Genomic DNA, 12620 nt, shown 5'->3' with positions numbered 1-12620 from the left:
CTGCAATCCCTGCACCTCACAGCATGGCTGCTGCGTGGCTAAACCGATCCGAGTTACGTTGCTCTGCCTCGGTACAACAGGTACTCCTGGGTAGTAGGAAACCTTCCACTCGGTTAACATATCTGGCCAAGTGGAAGCGTTTCTCCTGCTGGTGCGAAACGCACAATGTTACTCCCACCGAGGTCCCGATCCATTCCATCTTGGACTACCTCTGGTCTCTCAAACAGCAGGGCCTGGCGGTGTCATCATTGAGGGTGCACTTGGCAGCCATCTCTACCTTCCACCCAGGGGAGAGTGGCCGCTCCGTTTTCTCGCACCCTATGGTTTCTAGGTTCCTCAAGGGCTTGGAGCGCTTATACCCCCAAGTTCGCCGCCCCGCCCAAACCTGGGACCTCAACCTGGTTCTAACCAGACTTATGACTGCCCCATTCGATCCTCTGGCAACCTGCTTGTTGCTATACCTGTCCTAGAAGACAGCTTTCCTCGTAGCCATTACATCGGCCAGACGAGTCTCTGAGCTTCGGGCTCTCACGGTGGACCCATCGTATACTGTGTTTCACAAGGACAAGGTGCAGTTGCGACCACATCCGGCCTTCCTCCCTAATTTGGTGTCGGCCTTTCATATCAACCAGGATATCTTCCTTCCGGTCTTCTTTTTGAAGCCACACTCATCGCGAAGGGAGCAACAATTGCACTCCCTAGACATCCATAGGGCGCTCGCATTTTATATCGAGCGGACAAAGCCCTTTCATAAAATGCCCCAACTCTTCGTCACAGTGGCAGACTGAATGAAGGGCCTACCTGTCTCCTCACAGAGGATTTCATCTTGGGTGACGTCGTGCATCCGCACCTGTTATGACTTGGCCCATGTTCCATCGAGCCACCTCACTGCACATTCCACCAGGGCTCAGGCTTCTTCTGCTGCCTTCCTGGCTCACGTACCCATCCAGGAGATATGTCGCGCAGCTACCTGGTCCTCGGTCCACACCTTTGCCTCACATTATGCACTGGTCCAACAGTCCAGAGATGATGCAGCCTTTGGCTCAGCAGTTTGCATTCTGCAACATCTCACTCCGACCCCACCACCTAGGTAAGTCTTGGGAATCACCTAATTGGAATCGATATGAGCAAGCACTCGAAGAAGAAAAGATGGTTACTCACCATTGTAACTGTTGTTCTTCGAGATGTGTTGCTCATATGCATTCCAAACCTGCCCTCCTTCCCCTCTGTCGGAGTAGCTGGCAAGAAGGAACTGAGGGGCCGTTGGGTCAGCAGGGGTATATATTCGGTGCTATAGTGGCGCCACTCCAGGGGGCGACCCAGCCGACCCACCAAGTGTTGCTAGAGTAAAAATCTTCCGACGAACATGCACGCAGTGCGTGCACACCTAATTGGAATGGATATGAGCAACACATCTCGAAGAAAACAGGTAAAAAGGCGAGTAACCGTCTTTTGTGTGTCACCTGCATATCTTGAGTCCATAGTGTCTTGCTAGATCTCCTAGTGGCTGCATGTAGATGTTGAACAGTTGCAATATTTTATCTGCTTCTAGAATAGTAAAATTTGTGTCAGCAATGTTACGTAAACAGTATTGTACACTGTTCAGGTAAATGGCTAGAATGTCAAGTATTTAACAATTAAATATATGGAAAATCAAATAATCCAATGATGTCCTGTAGAAATAGGATCTCACATAGCCTAAATGAAATTATTTGCTCACTGTAGACACAGCCTCTTGACATCAGCTTTGTTTCTGACCCTCAAAATGTAGTTAAAACCATAGTGTTTTCTGTGTATCAGAACTATGACAAAGATGCTGAAAAAATAAACCCAATTTTTTCCTGCCTTTTCTATAATTAAGAGCAGATTACTTAGTTCTGTATCTGGCTGCGTTAATCAAATATTTCTTGATGATTTCAGGTATTCCAAAGTTGATTACAGCTGATATGGTTAAAGAAGGTGCAGCTGTGATTGACGTAGGCATCAACCATATCCATGACCCTCTGACAGGGAAAACCAAATTAGTAGGGGATGTGGACTTTCAAGGTAAGAAAAATATCCCTTCTGATATAAAAGGACTAGATAAGTTGGGTTTAAGGTATTTGATTATTTTAAAAATGAGAAGGTTAAATTAATTTGTCAAATAAAATATTTTCTCCTCACCTGAAGAAGTGTATTGAAGAAGCAAGAAGTTGTATCTAAACTTAATACATACTCTATTAATAAAGAGCCAAAGTATAACTGTTTTTAAAGGAAACTGGGACGTATCACTATAAAATGCATGACAGCACTGATGACAGGTGCAGGGGAAGCAATGGCAAAGGGCTGTGGTGCCACTTCTTCCCCAAGTTTCCCTGCTCCCTTTAGGCATCTTGTGTCCATGACCACTAAGGGTAAGTCTTCACTACCGGCCAGATCAGCGGTCAGCAATCGATCTAGTGGGCATCGATTTATCTCGTCTAGTCTAGATGTGATAAATCAAGCCCCGAACGCTCTCCCGTCGACTCCTGTACTCCAGTTTGGTGAGAGGCGAAGGCGGAGTTGACGGGGGAGCGGTAGCAGTCGACTTACCCAAGTGAAGACACTGCGGTAAGTAGGTCTAAGTACGTTGACTTCAGCTACGTTATTCATGTAGCTGAAGTTGTGTAACTTAGATCGATTCCCCCTCTCCCCCCATAGTGTAGACCAGGCCTTAGAGAAAGCAATTCCCAGACCTCAACAAGTTTAGGGACTCCAATTGCATAGAGTATGTATTACAGCATCACTGGTCAAGCTGCTGTTATCAAGGATCTTTCTGCACTTCCACGGGAAACTCATATTTTAAAATATTAATTTTGCTTAAGTAATTTTCTCCGTGCTAAGACTTGCTATATATAAATCTTTTGATCCTGAAAATCTGGGTGCAAACGCTCTTATCTTAGATCATAAATGACAATGTGCACATTGATCTCATTTTAGTGTCCTTTTTTGTGCAATGTATTACCAAACAACTGCACAATATGTCTTGATAGACAGTGTCTGCTCAAAAGAAGTTCTAGACTGGACTAGCAGGATTGTTACAGTTCAAAATTAAAGTTTATTGGCAGAGCTGTGTGTGGGAAGCTTACACCTATCCATGTTCTAGCTGTTGGCCCCTCATTTTGATATGCATGAAATTCATTCACATTTTTTTAAAATAATCTTTCAAGTCTTGGCACACAGGCTCTCAGTCCGACAGCACAATTGTATTCAAAATGTTTTTAAAAGGACTACTAGAGCTTCAAATACATAAAGTAGACAAAATCATGCTTGCTTGCTTTACTCACACATAAAGATCTATTAAAGTCAATTAAATTACTCTCATGAGTAGAGCAACAGGCTTGATCCTAGATATATATTAGACATGTACACCTCTACCTCGATATAACGCAACCCGATATCACATGAATTCGGATATAACGTGGTAAAGCAGCGCTCCGGGGGGGGGGGTCGGGGTTGCGGACTCCAACGGATCAAAGAAAGTTCGATATAACGTGGTTTCACCTATAACGCGGTAAGATAATTTGGCTCCTGAGGACAGCGTTATATCGGGGTTGAGGTGTATGTGCATATGTATAACTGCATGTTTAAAATAGAGATATACAGGAAATTATTGTGAAAATACAATTGTAATAAATGCTCTCTTCACTTGCCGCTTTGTACGGTAGTAAGTAAAAGATGGTAAAATGGTACAAGAAATGTTACATAGCAGATGCTGTTCAGAACTACAACAAAATATAGTAAACAAACTACTAGTATATACAAGGAAACATGATTTGCAGAAACACATCTTAAATTTGTGTGCCACATTTCTCTTGATTTCTTAAAAAGTTTGTCTGACACTCTGAATATAATAAAAACAACTAGGAGTACTTGTAACACCTTAGAGACTAACAAATTTATTTGGGCTTAAGCTTTTGTGGGCTAAAGTGGGTTTTAGCCCATGAAAACTTATGCCCAAATACATTTGTTAGTCTCTAAGGTACCACAAGTTTCAGAGTAGCAGCCGTGTTAGTCTGTATGCGCAAAAAGAACAGGAGTTCTTGTGGCACCTTAGAGACTAACAAATTTATTTCAGCATGAGCTTTCGTGAGCTACAGCTCACTTCTTCGGATGCATAGAATGGAACACACAGACATGAGATATTTATACATACAGAGAACATGAACACCTTTTAATAAATATCTCATGTCTGTGTGTTCCATTCTATGCATCCGAAGAAGTGAGCTGTAGCTCACGAACACTCATGCTGAAATAAATTTGTTAGTCTCTAAGGTGCCACAAGTACTCCTGTTCTTTTTAAGGTACCACAAGTACTCCTTGTTGTTTTTGCTGATACAAACTAACACGGCTGCCACTCTGAAATCTGAATATAATATAAAGCTATATCCGGATGGCCAGGTCATGATTCAAAGTTTCTGTACATACAGACATATTATTGTGCTGTGTATGTCTTGACAAGTTCTGCTGTGGGTTGTTCCTCAGGATTTTACCTGGGGTGAGGGAAGATCCCAGAAGGAGGGAGGAACTTTGTTAACTTGGGTTATGCCACTGAAGTTACAGGTAGTACTTAGCTGCACATTGCCATAGGGAGATTGTTTTGTTTTGATTAATAATTTAGTGAAACTTTCACCGATACTAATGAACCAGCAACAATCTGATGCATATAGACTGTAAAGTAAAACATTTACATGCAAATTATTTGATTTAGCAGTTGAGAAGTAGAGCAAGCCATTATAACAAGTGAAAATGATATAGTAATCACAATCTGAGTTATTAGAGATTTGCATTTTTATTTAATGTGTTTAAGTTACATGTGTGTTTTTACCAACAGTATCTTAAACTGAGAAAAGTATTGTACTGAGAATTAACTTAATGATTCTCTGAATTATAATCAGTTAGTATAAAATCTGACCATTTGGCTGAATTCATATTTATACACTATTTTTTTTTTACAGTTGAGTATAAGATGCTTTAAATGGCCAGCAGTAATATGCAGTAAGAGTTTAAAGGGTCACCTGGCTCCATCCTGCCACCCTCCCTGATCTCAGCTGTTCCTTACTATTAAACCATCCTTGACATAGAAAAATGTGCACTGGAATAGAAAGTGGGGCATTAATTCTCACTTGGGCAATGCAAATTTAAATTTCCTTTGTAAGAAAAATATATAAATATGGCTTGGATTAATCAAGCAGTATGATTTGAGATCACCTTTAACAGCACGGTGGGAACTTCAGTTGCCACATCACAACTAACATCTTGGATTCCCTGCTTTATAAATACTGAAGGATGCTATTTTAAACTAAAGTAAGCTTTAAATGCTTTAAAAGTAGACAGTGGGGTGAATTCCCACCTCTGCTGGAAGGAGTTCAGGATGGCTCTCTACACCTGTTTTGAAAGATCTTCTAAAGTTTTACTTTATGGTACTTATAAAATTTCTCTTTATGCTCAAAGAAATGATAACAAAACAAAGCCTTCAAGTTTCACATTTGAGCAGAGCTGAGGATCGACATCATGTGGGTGTTCATGCTTACTCTTCCCAGAATATAAGGCTAAAACAGACATCTGATGGGACTCAAAGGAAACAAACATAAAAATTGTAATAGGGAATAGTTGTGCAACATACAAAACATTATATAATTAGCTTGTGGCACTCACTTCCACAGAGTATCATTAAAGTAAATAGCTTAGTAAGTTTCAAAAGAGGACTAAGTATTTTGGTGCAGGCCCAACACAATGGGCTTTATGCAGCACTTGATCGTGTACCGACTATTCCGTGTACATGAATTGATGTCAAAGGGCCTAATCACTGTGGTTGAGTTTTTAAGTCTTTCCCCTACTAGTCCTGGGGGAGATTTTCAAAACCTCCTGAGGGGCTTAAGAGCACAAGTTCCACCGACTGTCAGTGAGACTTGTGCTCCTAATTCCCTTAGGTGCTTTTGAAAACCTCCCCTCTTGTATCTGATTTGCAAGTGAACCCTGACCCCAAAGTTCAGGTTGGGTCTTTTCTCAATAGTGACTTCTAATGTGCTGAGAGAACCTGACATTTGCTGATAACTTCCTGGGGTTTCTCATATGGCTCAGCTAAAAGTCTTCTTTTTCCTTCCTTCTTCCAGAGTCTGGGATATCATAGATTTGGCAGGAAGGCTGCAGCAGAGCCTCCATATGTCAATAAGGATTTTGCAGCAGATAGTAAATTTGATGGCTGCAACAGTTTTTGAAGTACCCATAGCATATTTTCTACACAAAACATCCAGAGTTTCTGACCATGCAGAGATGCACACCAGATCTGTTCTCAGATGGTCTTTGTTGGTCCAAGTACAGAGACAGTGTGAAATTAGCTATGGACTTCCAAGCAGGATCAGAACTGACTCTTTCCATCCAGATTCTCTCTTGGGTCTCTGAACCAAATTTAATCCTGGTGTAAACAGCTGTTAATCCATTGCCTTAAGTGTGTACACCAATGCTTAATTTAGCTCTGTGTGCTTACTATACCCCAAACCTCTTAAATACATTGTTATATCCAGATGTTGCTCAAATGCACACGCTTTCTCACTTAGGTGGTCCTGGTGTGTTTGGATCTTCACTTATGGACCAAAGGAGACAGCTCCTGTTGAAAGCAATGATAGCCGTGGGTACTCAGCACCTCTGAAAATCAGGCCTTACCTCCACACAACAAACTTCTGCTGGCCTAGCTATTTTGGTCAGGAGTATGATGAGGTGTGACCCCTGACAGAGCTGTGTTGGCAAAAGTCCTATATTGGCAAAACTGAGCTTCTGCCATTATAGTTTATTCCAGCCCCCTACCCACCCTTTCACTCCCAAACAAACTCAGCTATACTGGTAAAAGCTCAGTTTTGCCAGTATAAGCTGCGTTCACACTAGGAGCGATTTGCCAGGCTAGTATACAAGTATAGCGCTCCTTGTGTAGACATACCCTAAGGGGCTGAGGTAGGGCATCCAACATTAGTGGATGTTTTGAAAAATTGGCCAATATCTGCAAGCATCTCTACCACGTGGATCGAGGCTCTTGGTGATGGAACATCTTACACACTGGAGATCAGGCTGAGTCTATGTGTTTCCCCTTTCAGAGCAACGTGTGTTCAACAGAGAAGACTATATATTGATCTAAACATAGAGAAACAGAGCAACAAATCAAACCCTCCTCCTAAAAACCAACACTTTCAATACATTTCCTTTCCATCCATGGGAGGAGTAGAGTTAATGTGGGCAGACAATGAATGCTTCTTACTAATTACTTTACAAAGCACCTACATGCTATGGTGCTAGGCACTGCACAAATAGCTTGCTAGGTAGATCAGATCGTATCGAACAGATTTTGTGGGCCGGCATTCCTTTCACTTTCACCTTTGTAAATCAGAAGTAGCTCCATTAGAAACAGTGGAGTTACACTGGTGTGTAACTACTGTACAAAGTGGCAAATCACAGTGTAGATGTTCACATAGGGAAAAAATAGTACTATGTGTGAAATATATAATGGAAAAGTTGCATTTTAAATTAATGACAATTTGGAGTAAATAACGTGCTAAACGTAATGTTTGTGCCAAAATGCTCGTGACTGTTGTACCCAGATCAACTTTTGAGCTGCAAAAGTTGCAGACTGCTCCTTGAGACTGTTACCCACAAATGTTCAGTTCAAAGAGTGAAGTTATGTTTGTATCTGGCTGTTGTTGACAAGAGTGAGTCTAGTTTGTTGGCTTAAGAACACTATCATCTACTCTTAGATTGTGTGATTAATCCTCTTCAATGTCTGAAGTTCTTAACTTTAAAGGAACCTAGCAAATGAAGACTGTTTCCAAAGTAGAGGATCCTGTTTGTCAAGGAAACAATCTGCTTTTCATTTCTTGTTAAGAATCAAAGAGATATTTTAAAGTTCTAAAGACGCTGCAAAATGACAACTCGTTCCCCTTAGGTGCTTAATTAGAACACTGGCTTTTTCCAGACTGCCAAATAAATGCTTAGGGCACTGAATGTTTCAGGAGTCTTCATGCAGTTAAAGCAGATTCAGAGGCTAAAGCTTTTACATCACCTAAAAGTGAAGGTGAGACAAAGTAATTGGCAATGCCACACGTCACTTGCGGTTGATTGGGCTGTCATATCCAAATGCCGGCTCAGAAACTGCACATTGATTTATCAAGCTGCACAGTCAAACCAAATCTCCTTAGAACTTTCAAGGCCAAATTTTCAGATCTGGGCACCGAAGTTTGTCTGCAAAAAATGCATTCAACACATCCACATTTACTCCTCTAGCTAGAGATTTACCAGACTGCACTCACCCTTTTGTAAGGGCAAACTCATTTTTAGATGGCTTTACTTGGTCACCTATGTTCATTTAAAAAATGTGGCCCTTGGCCTGTCCTTTGCAAACTGATCCTAGGCAGGTAGTTATATAAGCCAATATAAAAGTAAACCTCTGTCCCACTCAGATGCAGGATAATGATACAGTACATAACACAATATACAGTGCCTAACATACAGTGCAAGAATAGGAACTGCCCAGCATCTGGGAAAAACACCACCCCATGCATTTAGTCCTAACAGGGACACCAACACTTCAGGTAATTAATTAATACTGTGCATGATTTTCATTGCTAAGCTTTCTACAGGAAAAACATCTTCAGGTTGTATATTGCATCTCTTTGTAAATAAGATGGCATGAATTGCATTCTGAATAGTACCACAAAGAAAACCACGATATATTACCACTTGAAATATATCCATTTGAGATACATTCTGTTTTAATTAACATTGCGTTACTTCGCAATACAGGGTAACAGTCCTGATATGGGCTAATATTACTTCAGGCCCGGATACAGTTCCATTCAGTGATTATGACATTGATTGGGACAGTGCAGTGATAACTTGACTAAACGAACACACCAAATTCAATCAAAAAATGAGTTGGAATTCGTTCAAAATTATAAAACTAATAAAAGAAAAGGCATATCATGTATCCGAGAATTTTAAGAGTGACTGTCATATTTCATCAAATTCATTCTTATTGTACAATATAAGCAAAAAAACACATTGCAATTTATGTTTACCTTTCAAAAAGCTTTTAACATGTCTGATGGCATCAATCAATGGTGTAATTAAAACCCTATCAACTTTAATTACCACTACTAGATTTCGCCTCAATACGAGGTTGATTTGGTGCTACTGAACTCAATGGGAACTTTGTCAATTACATCCATGGATGCAGCATCAGGCCCTAACTGCAAAAAATAGTATGGAGAGGTATCTTCATTTGTAATCAATTGTTCGTTACAGGAAAAACAGCTAGAAAATAATTAATAGCAACCCTTCATTTCCTCTCAATGCTTTTCTAAAATCTTTCATTTACTCACCAGTCGAGCACCAGATCCAAGTACATTTAATTTATCGGTACTATTGTCAAGTAACTTTATTCCTCATATTTTAGCCGCCTAATTTTCTAGACCTTAATCTCCATGGATCTCATATAATGCTTAATTTGAAAATAATGGTGCAATTTCAACCCATTATTGACTTTGGTGGGATATTCCCACTTACATCAGAGATGAACATGGTCCATTTAGGGGAAAAAAGATGTTTCCTTCTTAATCCATGTATATATGCTGTGAATAGGTGCCTTTCCCAAACTGTTCTCTAGCAGAGTCCACATGCTATGCAGAGCCCAACTCAGTGGCAAATGCTGTTTAGCAATTCCAGTTCACTCCTCTATTCTGTTTCATGCATTTGGCAGAAATAACAGGGTTTGATTTTTCTGGCAATTCCTTAAGAGCTAGCACTGCCAGTTCTGAAGCAGGTAGTGGGGAAGTGAAGATGTACAACCTGAAAAAAATCACAAGCTCTGCAGCAGTCTGGACAGTTGAGTGCAGAAATAGACTTGCCATGTAGAATAACCACAACTAGCACATAATGTATTGATTGCATTCCATCATTTTCCGAAAGTTAAATGATTCCCTTGCAAGTGATTAGCCTGGAGTTCCAATGGGTAACCTTATGCAAAATATATAAGTAGCACATTGTGCCAAGAAATTCCATCTCCTATGCCAGCAGGTTAATGTGACACTGTTCTCCATTTCTCCTGTGTCCTTAAAGGCTGTTTTTTTAAATGTCCAGGACGCTGCCTTAGTATTTCTCACGAGTAATGAAAGAATGTCCTAACCCTGCGCGGGGGTAATGTTTCATGGTTTGTGACTGGATTGCTGGTGTGGTTTTCAGCAGCCTCCTCTGAGGAAACGAATTATGTAAAACTGATGACCCCCGGGAGAATTTATTACTTGAGGCGCTGGATCCATTCAGCCCCAACTTTGTCTTTTGGTCTTATCCCAGATCTCTAAGCCGTGTTAGCCGGTAAATTCCGCTCTCTTTTTACTCCTCCCTTTCCTTTGATGGACACTACATGTCTACACTTACCTCCAGAGCGATCAATCCAGCAGGGGTCGATTTATCGCATCTTCACTAGACACGATAAATCGACTGCCAAGCACTCTCCTGTCAACACTGGTACTCCGGAGTTGACGGGGGAGCATCAGCAGTCAACTTGCTGCAGTGAAGACGCCATGGTAAGTAGATCTAAGTCCGTTGACTTCAGCTACGTTGTTCACGTAGCTGAAGTTCCGTAACTTAGATCGATCCCCACCTCCAGTGTAGGCCTAAGTATTCTGGCCACAGGCGGTAGGCCACGTTGAGACAGAGGGCTCAAACCTCAACTGCAGCCCTGCTGTTTGTACGTTTTTAGAACAGTGATGGTGGAAGCCCATCTGTAATTCCATCCACCAGGCGCACAGGTGACTTGGGCTTCCTTTTTTTATTTTCAAAGTGTGATTCCCAAACTTTCCTGAGATGATGCAGTAAAATTCATGCACACTTTTGAAATATCAGAGCTTTTGAAAATATAGTGTTTGGAAATATTCTTACAGTCGTATCTTTTTTCTGTTTATATTAGAGGTAAAGAAGAAAGCTGGCTTTATCACTCCAGTCCCAGGAGGAGTAGGGCCTATGACTGTGGCCATGCTCTTGAAGAACACGCTCATTACTGCTAAAAAGCTCATTTACTAGAGAGCTACTGCGACACTAAAAGATGAATCCAAGTCATTCTATTTATCGATACATAAAACATTTATTTTTTACTACAAATATATTTATTTCTACATTGTATTTATTTTTTCATGTAAAATATTATGACTCTGATGATGATTTACAAAATGTTGCAATACCTTCTGTTACCTCCTGCAGCTGAATTGTGAGTAAAACAATGTGCAGTCACAGCTTTCACATGTGCATTGTTGTTCTGTGGGTCAATCTTGTTTATAAAAAAAAATGACTAAGATGCTTTTGAAAATTTTACTCTTAAGTCCTATTTTCAAAAGTGACTTAGTCAGTTAGGACCCTAAACGTCATTGAAAGTTAATGAAGCTTAAGCTCCTAAATGCTAAATCGCTTTTTGAAAATTGAACTTAGGCTCCCAAGTCACTTATACACTTTTGAAAATTTTATTCTAAATCTTGAATTCCTTGCAAATCCAAAACTTCTGTTGATGTCAGTAGGCACTTTGCATGCCCAAGTAATGCAAGATTCAAACCTAAGATTCAACTGCATGCCAGTCATGCTGAAATCATGAAGGGCTCACATTCAGCATGTACATTTTTTAAATTAAAATGAGCTTATACACCAGAGGCCAAATTCTGACCTTATCTACGTACCCAGAAGTCAGTGGGAGCTACGTGCACTAGAATGGAAACCAGAATTTGTCTCCTTCAAAATCCAGGCTTCGTTAGCCAAATGTGTTGATACACATGCAGTGTGTTGTTTCTTTTTAAGCATGCTCAGTGTTTGATATGCCCTGGTCCTACGATGTGACCATGCATGGCTCACTTAGCAAGATCAGGACTGGGATTAATAAGTCTATAGTAAAACCTACTATAGAAATGTGTCATTGGTAACATAAAAGGGGAGGAAAAGATCATCCAGAATGAAATAGTTGTGTTAAAATTATGAACTGCATTCCCTCTTGCCTCCTGCGATCAGCTGATGTTCTTAGTCATAAGGCCCAATCCAGGTTCCATGGGAGTTTTGCTATTAACTTCAGTGACCACAGAAGAGTGACATTGGGAAGAGGACACTACTGCTATAAAAATAAGAGGCAAACTTGGGAGAATGGAGAATATTTATCTGCATTTAAAGAAGGAATAAAAATGTTGATGTTCACTTATTCATTCATTGAGAGAGTCAGTTCAAAAACTGGATTAGAGTAATCAAATGTGATGTAAAATTAAAATGGGAATGCCAGTGAATACCAAAAATAAGCCATTCTGATGTTGATTGCATATATTAACAACACTGAGGGCCCACTCCAGCTCCGACTGACGTCAGTTGGTGTCAGATTGGGCCATTGTTTACATCTCTGAATCTCAGTAGAGAGGGTTTTGATTATTTACTCTAATCAAGAGCCATTGATGCTTGCTAGTAGTTTGTAGATTGCCTGAATGAAAAAAGCCCAAATATAATGCTGAATATTTCTTCAATTGCAAAAATGTACTTTCTACAATAAAAAAATGTTGGAAAGTTACATTTGTACTGATTTTTCTTATGAC

General features: G+C 40.3%; 1 protein-coding gene across 5 annotated transcripts in view; it reads left to right on the top strand.

The window, feature by feature from the left end:
- MTHFD2L (methylenetetrahydrofolate dehydrogenase (NADP+ dependent) 2 like) overlaps window positions 1-12519 on the top strand; it is a 67323-nt gene extending 54804 nt beyond the window's left edge. For all 5 annotated transcript variants that reach the window (XM_045017381.1, XM_045017380.1, XM_045017382.1 and 2 more), the window contains 2 exons: window positions 1921-2046; window positions 10973-12519. In XM_045017381.1, coding sequence (XP_044873316.1) covers window positions 1921-2046; window positions 10973-11085 — 239 coding nt within the window. In that variant the 3' untranslated portion in view covers window positions 11086-12519. The remainder of the gene's footprint in view (window positions 1-1920; window positions 2047-10972) is intronic.
- The last annotated feature ends 101 nt before the right edge of the window (window positions 12520-12620 follow it).

This window comes from Mauremys mutica, chromosome 5 (genome assembly GCF_020497125.1).
Source record: "Mauremys mutica isolate MM-2020 ecotype Southern chromosome 5, ASM2049712v1, whole genome shotgun sequence".
NCBI classification, from domain to species: Eukaryota; Metazoa; Chordata; order Testudines; family Geoemydidae; genus Mauremys; species Mauremys mutica.
Note: the sequence above shows the minus strand (reverse complement) of the source record. Positions and strands in the feature narration are given on the sequence as shown.